This window comes from Lepisma saccharinum, chromosome 3, assembly GCF_977018435.1.
Source record: "Lepisma saccharinum chromosome 3, izLepSacc3.1, whole genome shotgun sequence".
NCBI classification, from domain to species: domain Eukaryota; kingdom Metazoa; phylum Arthropoda; class Insecta; order Zygentoma; family Lepismatidae; genus Lepisma; species Lepisma saccharinum.
Window position 1 is genome coordinate 122,883,153 of NC_139231.1, and position 12,131 is coordinate 122,895,283.

At 35.3% G+C, this 12,131-nt stretch overlaps 1 protein-coding gene across 2 annotated transcripts in view; it reads right to left on the reverse strand.

Annotated features, from left to right (window-relative positions):
* LOC145985383 (uncharacterized) overlaps window positions 1–12,131 on the reverse strand; it is a 48,463-nt gene that overhangs the window by 22,869 nt on the left and 13,463 nt on the right. For both annotated transcript variants that reach the window (XM_083119348.1, XM_083119349.1), the window contains exons 2-4: window positions 9,635–9,724; window positions 3,198–3,407; window positions 2,182–2,297 (exon numbers count right to left, since the gene is read on the reverse strand). In XM_083119348.1, coding sequence (XP_082975474.1) covers window positions 2,182–2,297; window positions 3,198–3,407; window positions 9,635–9,704 — 396 coding nt within the window. In that variant the 5' untranslated portion in view covers window positions 9,705–9,724. The remainder of the gene's footprint in view (window positions 1–2,181; window positions 2,298–3,197; window positions 3,408–9,634; window positions 9,725–12,131) is intronic.

The following is a 12,131-nucleotide window of genomic DNA, read 5'->3' on the forward strand; positions in this document are numbered from 1 at the left end:
ACCACCCCAGACCTTCACACAAACTTTACAACGATTTTCCATGCTTTCAATGAGGTGATCAACCATCGCAGATGTGAGCAAAGGCCATTCCTCCATTAGGGCAATTTCCAACTCTCTGAGACTGGCTGGAGGAGGTAAACATACAGAGACAGCACGCTCGAGGGCATCCCAAAGGTTTTCAATGGGATTAAGGTTGGGGGAATAAGCCTTCCACTCCATATGAGAAATGCCCTCACTTTCCAGGTACTCGTCAACGATGTTGGCTCGATGGGGACGGGCATTATTTTCCATAAGGAGGAAATCAGGACCAACTGCTGCAGCGTAGTGTCTCACAATGGAATCTAGGACTTCATCTTGATACTGTACAGCCATCACAAAATCGCCTTTAAAGGTGTGCAGCTCGGTGCGATATCCCATTGAAATTCCAGCCCACACCATGACGCTGCCATCTCTGAATATGTGATGTTCGATGATGTTCTTGGCCTGGTTGCATGTTCTCTCCAGACCCTTACATGCTTATCATCTGATTTCAGGGCAAATCTGGACTCGTCGATGGACAGGACTTTGCACAAATCTGAGACAGTTCAATTGGCATGTTGACGACACCACTTTAATCTTGCCCCTCTGGCTTGGACGGTTTCGTACAACACAAACACATGATACTCGGGCGTATAATCCCTTCATGTGGAGCCTTTGGTGCACAGTACTGGCAGATATTGTCTTACCAAATGTCGCTGCAACCAAAGATGTAACAGTTGTGGAGTTTGCTCATCGATTCCGCTTGGCTACTATAGAAATATATCCATCATCGGAGGGGGCGGTAACCCTTGGATGACCGGACACAGGTCTCTGGACAACTGTTTGACTTGTGTGGAATTGTTTCCATAATCGAGAAATTACCGAATGATCAACGCCAAAGAAAATAGCGACATCTTTGATTGACTGTCCTGCTTCAAAGTGCCTGACAGCATGCCAGTGCTATCTATCTTTCATTTGTCTTCTTTCAGCCATAGAAACACGAATATTATCAAAAATAATCCTACAAAAGCTATACACACTTCATATCAGCTTTTAAATGAACCTTAAACCATTCAGAATGATCGCATCTTCAACATAAGTGTGATGATTCTTGCATGAAATCCTCGCTTTTATGCTATTTCAAGAACACAGACTAAGCACCTAGGTACAAATTATTCATTCTTTACTTACAAAAAGGAAGCTATACATAAAAACTGACATCTACATCCGCAGCGCCACTAAAATTCAAATATGCTTTCAAAAATTTACATTGCGTGCTTAACTTTTGGAAGGCAGTGTATTAGAATGCATTCCAGAGTTATTCATACTGATACTGGTAGAGCCATGTACAAAGAGTACTTTTGGAATGCCACTTGGAAAAAAATTAATGACTTTTAATACGATCATGTTGTAATTCATAAATTATTTGAGGAAATAAAAGCTGGCTCCTCAATTAATTTTAGTATTTTTATAAGTATCAAATTATTATTGATTTATATTTATTTAATTCAGCTCAGCTCAAATTTGAGAACATTTGTATTTATACTTTTTCCACTTTTAACTAGCCATGAGGATGGGGATGAGTGATGATATGATGAAATTGATCACACTGACACAATGCCCACACCTGGATCTGAACCTGTGATCTTTGTTGGTGAGATTGAAAATAAACTACTTAAAAGTAGGGATGGACTGATGGACAATTTTAACCAATAAAGTAGCAATATAAAATTTACTGATACCGATAACCGATATTCTACTGATACGATATAAAACTGCAAATGGTTCTTGAAGCACATGAATGGTTTTTAATAAATGCATGTTACCATATGCCTTCAAAGCAAAAGCAGCTGCATATTTAGACATTTACTTTTAAAGAAGTATGAAATTGAGATTATAAGTTCATATCGATACAAAAAAATGGCAGAATATTGCACTAAATTATAAGATATTTATAGATATATCAGATCAGTTAAATTATTAGTAATGTCATCAATAAAGTGATACATCAATATGCCGACATCAGCCGATAATAATAGAGTACCAATTAATTTGTCCCATCCCAAGTTAAATTCCATGCCCTTCATAGCAATATATATAATCATAGCAGTAACTAAATACGAACTATAACAACACAACAGAAAGTAATTTAAAAAAAATTACCTTGCAGATCAAAACTCTCAGGATCCTATGTGAGAAAACATTTGAATTGGAAGTGTGACCGACATACTTGGAACATGCTGTACAGGTCAGTGTTCGTTCGGTTACATTTTTGTACTCTGTAACATAAAAGAAAAGAATAAATCTGTCATGAAAATGGTAAATATTTTTAATCTACCACTAGATTTACATTTAATCCTTAAAAGCTTGCTGAAATATAGGATATCCAAGCATGTAGTGCAAAATAGATTTCTAATTGTAAAGAAAAAAACATTAACTCTTTTCCTAGAGTATTTAAAAGAAAATTTCTAATATTAGTATAATACTCAATATACCAAACTGTATAGTTTGTCGAAAATTTCTTGCTTGTCATTTCTTTCTTTGTTCAAAAACCTTCTTTAGTGGTCTAACTCTCTAGTATTCTAAAACCTGATGGTTTATGGCTGTAGCAACACAAGCCTTCTATCTGTCCCTACCCTGGGCAAGATCAATCCAATCTTTTCCATCCTTACCGATTTCCATTAGGTCCATCTCAATGTTATCCCATCTTCGTCTTGGCCTTACTACAGGTCCCTTACCATCAGGTTTTCCAACAAAAATCTTGTAATCTCTTCTTTCGTCTCCCATTTGTGCCACAAGGCCTGCCCACCTAAGTCTTTTTGATTTAATTATTCTAATTATATCTGGACAGGAATACAAAATGTGCAGTTCTAAATTATGCAACTTCTCCACTAATGTGTCTCCTCATGCCGTTTTAGATCCAAATATTTTTCTAAGGATTTTATTTTCAAATACTGCTACTAGTATCAAAAATGTTGTTTTTCTAGAAACACTGACTCACAGACACCCTGGAAGAGACATAAAGGAAGACCATAGGAAGGACAAAACAAGCTGTCAAATTGTATAAAAAAAATAGGAAAGGACTGGTGGCAGAAAAAAGTGGAGGTTGATGTTTTCTTAGAACATGAACAACCCTTGGCATTTCATTAACCATACTTTGCTCCACATGCCACACGTACCTGGAAAGAGTTTTCTGTAGTGTTTCAGTTCATCGTCTGTAACAGGAACTTGCTTCGCTTCGCCCTTCTTTTTCTTGGATCTACTTCTCCTTACATCAGGACTTTCTCTGGATGTTGAAGCTTTTTCAGATGATGATCTCAGTGACCTATTTCTAGAAGAAGTGCTGTCATCATCATTGTCGTCTTCATCTGTAGAACTTCTTGGTTCATCTGAAAGAAAATTTGAACAGATTTACTGGCGAAAATTATTACTTACACCCACAGAATTTAATCACAAAAGCATCTAAAAAGTTAGATAAATTGTATAATATATTAGTAGAGTTTGGAATACCTAAGAAGCTTGTTAGTATGATAAAAATATGCACCAGTGAAACAGAAAGTAAAATTCGTGTGGGTATTAATATGTCTGACAAATTTACAATTCATGATGGGTTAAAACAAGGAGATGCATTATCTCCATTGCTCTTTAATTTTGCCTTAGAATATGCTGTTAGGAAGGTAAAAGAAACTAAAGAAGGACTAAAATTAAATGGTGTGACTCAGTTGTTAGCATATGCAGATGATGTAGACTTACTGGGGGATGATTTGAATACAATTAAGAATAATGCTAAAATATTTTTCAAAATTGCTAAAGAGATAGGTTTGGAAATTAACAAAGAGAAAACTAAATATATGCTTACAGGCCGAAACCAAGTGTTAGGTAATAATCAAAATCTAATTATTGGTAACAACTCGTTTGAACCAGTTTCCAAATTCAAATACTTAGGAGTAATATTAACAAATGAAAATTATATTAAAGAGGAAATAAAAAGTAGACTTAATTCAGGAAATGCATGTTACTTCTCTCTTCATAAACTTTTGTCTTCACGTTTAATATCTAAGAAACTAAAAGTTAAAATATACAAAACAGTAATTTTGCCTGTAGTATTATATGGATGTGAAACTTGGTCCCTTACATTGAAAGAGGAACATAAATTGAGAATATTTGAAAATAAGATCCTTAGGAAAATCTTTGGACCTAAAAGGGATGAGCAGACAGGTGAGTGGAGAAGGTTACATAATTTAGAACTACATAATTTGTATTAATGTCCAGATATTATCAGAATAATTAAATCAAGAAGATTTAGGTGGGCAGGCCATGTGGCACGAATGGGAGAGGAAAGAGGAGTTTACAGGATTCTTGTTGGGAAACCTGATGGTAAGAGACCTGTAGGAAGGCCAAGACGAAGATGGAGGGACAACGTTGAGATGGACCTAAGGGAAATCGGTAGGGATGGAAAAGAGTATATAGAACTTGCTCAAGATAGGGAAAGATGGAAGGCCTGTGTTGCTGCAGCCATGAACCTTCGGGTTTAAGAAGGCTAGGGAGTTAGTTAGTTAGTATCTAAAAAGTTATCCCTTCTTGATGCAACAAGTTTAAATCATCATTATTATTTTTCCTGATGGCATAATAAACATTGTTGCCTTTGTTATCAAGGGGTCCCAGGTTCCATACCTAGTGGAGGCAGATAGTAGTTTCTGAGTCCCACTTTAAACTGCAGATCTAGTCCCGATTAGCCTATCTGTGCAGGACGTGGACCCGGGGTGGATAAAAATCATGATTTTTATTTAAAAAATCATTTATCGATTTTTTTGATTATTTAAAAAAACATGCTTAAATTGCTTGTATGTTTTTTGGCACCATACATTTAGATATTTATTCTTATAGAAAGCCTTTCTCTAGTAAAAGGCCCTGTAAAATATTTGAACAGTTTGATTAAAGGAAATAAAAAATGTGTGTTAATTTTAATGAAACTAGTAATACCAGGAACTTTAATTCCAGTGAAAATAAAACATTCCGGATGTAACTAAAAATATTTTTTATAGTTTTTGCAGCTTAATTTTAGTAATTTTTAAATGATAGTTTGCAAAATATCAGCTGCCATGTATATTTACAGTTTAATGATAATGGCACTATTTATGGTTTAGCATGATTAGTATTTTGTATATTTTTCTACACAAAATCTTTGCTATTTTTGCCTATACAAATTATTTAATTTTAAATCAAGATCAACTTAAGTATGTTTACAGTTTACGTATTACATTTTCTTTCGTATGAGCTTCACCCCATCAGTACATATATTTTCTTCTTTACTTTTCCATCAGAGCCTAATAAATACCATTAAATGATTATGAGATTAATGTACTTTCACCAAAAGTGAATCTGATATCTACAAAAATCTTCATGTAAATTATTCTATAAATTATTTAATTAAAGTGATTTAAAAAAAATCATCTGATTTAAATTAATCCACCTTGACGTGGACTTGAAACAAAAAATCAACCATAATCTTTCAGAAAAAAGCAACACATTTAAACCTTGCAAATTTCAAAATAGAACGTTACTATAAAATTTTTGCTTCTCATGAAAAAATGATTTATTTATATGTGCTTGTGCTTCTGCAGCCAACATCAAGTTAATGAAACTTAAAGTGACTCTTCTAAGAATCCAACATTTCTTTAACTGCTGTCCCACTCACTCCTGTGCAAAATGTCTATAACGTATTCCCAGTACTCAATTTATCAACTTAATTGTTTTCAAAATATAAGTGCCAAACTCACCAATTAAAATCTCAAAGCCTGGATCACTTTCAAGTGCATTCCTTTTCTACTGACAAGAATAATTAGCCCCAAGAGCAAGCAAGAGGGCTAGTAACTCTGCCAAACTGACCAGTACGTAGCTTATTTTTCCAGCGAAGTTGTGTGTGCTTTACAATAATGAAACAGCAACAGGTAACCTGAGGCATGGCAAGGGGTGGGCGAAGTGGGCGACTGCCCGGGGCCTCGCGCTCCCAGGTTTATACGAAAAAAATATATAATAATTAGAAGTGAGAAAAATATGTGAAAAAGTTATATTGTTTGGCTGGCAATAAAAGTAATACTGAATACGTTACATGTTTAGCATTTGAGAAGCCACGATTCTATAAACAAACTAAGAATAAAAGAATTTTCCATTTTATCAATTCTCTGTCTATTATTCATTCACTTATGCGCTTGGAAGCAGTGTTGGAAACCTTTGAACATAAAACAGGCCAGTTTCTGTCTCCAATGGTATGCTTGGTTTAAGTTTGACGAAAGAATTTGATACACACACACATAGGGTTTCTAAAAATTTTAATTCATGAAAGATTTTACGGCAGTGTGTTAAATATTTATCTGAATTCTGATATCATGAAACTCAAACAAAAGAATAGTCTTACTTATTGTTACAAACTTGCAACCCACAGCTGTAGATGTCGCAATGCATTAAAATCCAAACCTTACGCGGCACGGCGACAACAAAAGAGATGGAAAAAATCCAACAAATTTTCTTTGTTTTGGAGTTCGGTTAAACACAAGCGTTATTGTGATTGTTGTAACTGTAAGATCTTCACTGCCGACATATTTTGAAGCCTTGAAGCCAGACTAAGCAATGCACACAGAATGTTGTGCAAGGTAACAAGCAGTACTTAGCATTGTCCGCCTTATTAACTCTCCACCGTGTTTAGTGTTCGGTAGTGGTATTACAATGTGGGAACAAAATTCCCATATAGGTCTTCTAAAAGATAAGCTATTCTGATGCAAAAACTCAAAATTTCTTTAAAACCCTTGTCAGAAACACATTGGGAATGCAGGTTTGTGAGTGTTAAAGCCATAAGATTCTATACCCCGCGAAAGGTTAAGTTTGCAGCAACCTTTCACATATATAGACACAAACGTGCATGCAGAATATAGTTCCGCTGCAATGCTGCTGATTTTCTCACTGTCTGTGATATGAACAGCTCGGCAGTTGAGGCAAAACTGGCACGGAAGATGCTGAGCGCCGTTTTTACGTGGATTAATACTTACAACCTACTGCACACTTAACCTGTCTCGGGGTTTAGTTTGATAGTATTTATGAAGCCATAGAAAATCTTCAAGACACCTGTGATGATTCAATAACAGTAAGTGAATGTGAATCAGTTTTGAAAGAAATGACAACCCTCGAGTTTCTGTTTTCCCTAGTTGTATGTGTCTCGTGTTAACAGTGAGTAAACTTAGGCAAAGTGTTTGAAATTAATTTACGTAACGCTCAAGCTCATCTTCGTGATTTCTGTGCTTGGATTGAAGACTGGATTTCAGTCTGCATTAACAGAAGCTCGAGAATGAGCAAAAAAGGGTGACTATGACATTCAAAGACAGAAGAATTGCTCGCAAGAAAAACTGTTTGGTTATCAAAATTCTGATGAGCCATTTATAAATGTTGAAGACCGATGTAGAATAGAATATTTTAATGTTATGATAAATAACATCAAATCGAATTTAAAAGACAGATTTGAAGCATTCACCCAATACATCGAGGCATTTGGATTCATGTTTGATGTGTCTGCTTTGAGAACAATGACTAAGGACACACTTTTAAAACATTGCCTAGATTTAAAAAAAAAAAAATTCTGTTGGTGATGATTGTGATGTTGACTGTTACGGACTGTTTGAAGAATTGCAAGTGCTTGTTGCTGTAGTTCCTCCAAACATACACGACATAAAAGAACTGTTTACATATATTGTGCGACAAAAACTTTGTGAGGTGTATCCGAATATTTGTGTTTTTGCTTAGAATCATTCTGACTGTTCCTGTAAGCACTGCATCAGCTGAAAGAAGGTTTCCCAGGTTGAAGTTAATAAAAACTTACCTCCGAACTACCATGTCACAAGAACGATTGTCAGGACTCGCCATGCTATCGATAGAGAAGGATATCGCCTCAACTCTGACTATTCAGAAATTGTGAGCAAATAACTACATTTTTAGGGTGAGTAAAATAAAATGATAACATTTTCACTTTCATAAGTTTATTATTATTGTTAAAATTTTGCTAACGTATGACTGGAGATTTTGTATCGAACAACACTGTGTTTCAGATTTAGAAAATCTCGCATTTTAATCTCGCTCAGGGCCTCGCGATATGTTACTATGCCACTGCAGGTAACATGGTTGCCAATGCATCTTACTTTTTGCATTCAGTCATGCCCGAAAGCATGGTAAAAATTGGACGTCACACGATATTCAGCAAGTGCTTTTTGTGTCTCACAGACTGAAATGTTGGGCATAAATTGCGCATACTAGTGCGAGCCCTGCCTCCACTTATGATGAAGTCCTCCAAAACATCAAAACATGATGCCGAAAAGTGGACTCCCCCTTAAGTCTGCTTTATGCTCAGACAAGCTACTGGACCTACACTTTAAAGTGGTATCTAAACCACTGCGACATGTGCCTCCATTGTGGAGGCCTCATGGGTGGTGAAATGAGACCAAGTGAATTTCAATATTATCAATGAAATAATTGGAGGTTGAGTAGTTCACAAAACCTTGTTCAAACCTTTTTCATGAGCATGTTGTATTTGTATCATATGAAGTTCATTTTCTGCCCTTTCTGGCTAATTGTGATGGTCAAGATGAGAGATGATTAGATGACAAAAAACAGAGGGAACTCCGGAACATGCCCATCTCCAACTGCATACTTTCAGAGGTATACACTTAATGCCCTGGTGTGTCTATATGTAAACCAGGGCATCAGTTTCTTCAGGATTTATCACTTCCTTCATTTACATGTGCTTTATTTATTGATTTTTGTGATGTACAATGTGATGTCATAATAAATAGTGCAATGATAGTGTGGTTGTTTTTAATAAACGTGTCTGATTTGATATTTACGACACAAAATGTATTATGCTTAATGTAAAAGGCCCATTCAACTGAAAGTGAGTCAACCTTCCCCTGGAGCAAATGGTGACCCGTGTGCTTTCATTCTGCACATTGTAACACAGAGGCTTGATCAAGATTTGGGTACAGAGAATGGGTACATTTCAAAATCAAAAGCAGTGTGTGAAATGGTGAATAAAATAACCAATTTAATTTGAAAATTCTACTTATTACACAAAATTAAAATTTCCTTTCTAATGGCACATTTACTTAGTTTTCAGAGTATTAAGTTTATTCAGTGTAAAGGGATCCATTTGCTTCTTAAATTTTTACAGTACAATTATTCAGTTTTTCATGATATTGCGTAACTCACTGGGTAATTCAAGGTAATTTTATGTCTGTACATAAACTCTAAATCTCATGTTAAATTGTTTATTTTGTTTTGCGGTTCATTTCATGACAAGCATGATAGAAAAATGTACCTCATACCTTTCAAAATTATGAAAAATGAACATTACAGGACGTTATTCCACATTTTATGATTCCGTCAAACAACAAAATATGAATATCTTTACTCATACATAAAGGTGTGATTTTTTATGCCAAAAAAACCTTAGATTTTTCACCATTTTAAAATCATGAGTTTAAGATAAAAATGTACTTTCAAAGATATTCTGCCACAAGAAGCCTAAAACCTAATTTAATTTGTACAATAAAGCAAAACAGCACTTCAAAATTACCTTTAATTTTATTACTTGAACGCCTTTCAGTTCTTGATCTCCTTTCAGTTCTTGTTCTATTTTTCCCCATTGCAGATAGATTAATAGAATCTAGAAAAAAACACAATTTGTTAAAGCAAGTTTGATACATATTTAGTCATATATAACTTAATACAGTTTAAAGTAGGGCCAAACAAATGAATTGTGCCTCCAGTTGAACACATTGATTAAAAAGTAACAGTGATAATTAGGCAATAACTACCTTATACACAAATTTAACTATGATAGCAAGAAAAAATAAATTCACAATATGTAAGAGAACAAAGTCAATGAATAAACACGGGAAGACTACTTTCTGATGCCAATTCAAAAACTTAAAAATTTTACAAGGAGAAAACAAAAAAAAACAGATATCCGTTTACTGAAGAAACCCATCAAGCATCGCGACATAGAGGCTATCTGCAGTAAAGACGTAACTTCAGTTGGTACCAAGTGATTCAATTGTGCAATGCGTACAGTTGGCAATACAGCATTGTATCCAAGAACAAGTATTCTCTCGCGGAGTGGTGCGTTTAGCATTGTCGTGAATTCAGTGGCATGACTGGGGAAGGGGGGATTCATAACCTACCCCTTTGGCTGGGCATTTCTGAAGAAAAGAACGTCAATAGCAGAAAAAGATGGCTTGAGTTGGTGTTTTAAGTCCACTTTATGCACAGTAAAGCTAATCGGGACTGGACCTACGGTTTAAAGTGGGATCCGAACCACTGTGCCATATGCCTGCACCGGGTGCCTTGATAACAAGGCAACGAAGCTACCACTGCGCCATCGAGGAGGCCCAGGAAAAGATGGCAAAATGAAGGCTCATGACTAAAAATAAAGTATATGTAACCCTCCTCCCACTTCCTTTTCGAAAATCCTGGGCACGAAACTGCATGAATTTTTGCCTGAACTAAGTTCCTCCTCAGCTACCTTCAGCAAAAGTCGGCAGGAAAGGTCCCCATAAACAGGAAGAAACTAGGCGATATTCGTAAGTTGCTGGATTACACATGAGAGTACAAGAACTTCTACAACAACATTCTGCTGTGGCCAACAACAGATGTTGAACGCTTCAACTTGGACAATGAGGAAGATTAGGACTGTTAATACATATTGTTCTATCTTGTTCTCTGAAAATGTGAATTTTCTATCTGTTAACGTAGAACATTTATTCCTTTAGTTCCCCTTAAGTTTAGCTCAAATAATTTGAATAATAATTATTCTGAAGAAAACAATACATTTGTGTTTTCAAACTTTTTCATCTTCTTCATGTGTTCGGGAATGTAAGCATTCTGCTGCGGGCCGTCTGCGGTGCATGCGCACAAGCGCAAAGACTACATGCTCATGTGAGCTTGGCCATGCAACATACTACGCGCGCATCTCTTACTATCTGCGATGTATTAGACAGTTGTAATTACGGTTCTACATACCAAATGTATTATTTAGTATTATAAATATTCTAAAATCTAAATCGATGTACCATGTTATTCATCTGGTAGAACTACGCCTAAGGTAAAACAGTTCTCATAAAATTTACAGAGTCTCAACGCATCATAAGTTGGTCATTTACAGCAACATCATGATCAATGTCATTATTTCATGAATTTAAAAAAAAGAACAAATGTCTTATTTGTGATTTGTTGCGATTTCTCCCATCATAAAAAAATAATAATAAATTAGCATTATGAAATCATGCAGAAAATGGTGAAAAACAAATGTACTGTAGAAACCTCCTATGCGAAAATTGAAAAAATAATTATTTCCTAACTTCTAAATATCGGAAACCCTCAAAAACAACATAAAAGTGTTTGGAGAAAGGGACTTAAGTTTAACCAATTTGTTTTACTGCACTCAAATATTATGTGGGACAACAGCACACTTTCTTGTTGTTTTCTAACAGACGATATTTATGGAGATAGGGGGTTGGACTGGATGTGTTCATTGGCAAAACAGGGATCATGGCACGTTGGTCAAAAAGCGGGTTCCGTGAAAATGTTCTGCTGTGGTAACAAAAATGAAGTCTCAAGCGTAGTAACATCACTGCCAAAATATGTAGAAATGTTTACGAATTATGTAAGGGTAAAGAATGAAAAAAAAGCCATCCATATACTACATAAGCAAACAGATCGTATCAAGAAAGTCTTCATCACGTCACATTAGTAGATAAACTTGTTTGTAAACAGTAACTTTATTTTGGATCATTCAATTAAAATGATCTCCTTTGTAAATATTATAACTAGCACAAATGTACACAGCAGTAATCAGGATAGTATTCACTAATAATAGTATTATAATAAATATGAGGGGCATGTAAAAAAAAAAAGGACGATTGGTTATTACAGAGTATAAAATCAAGCGAGAAAATTTTTATTTTGATGTTACACAACTGCATACCCTGTCTATTTTTCTACATTGTCACCAAGACGCTCCAAGCATTTTTGGTACCGTGGAACAAGTTTACGTAGACCTTCTGCGTAGAAAT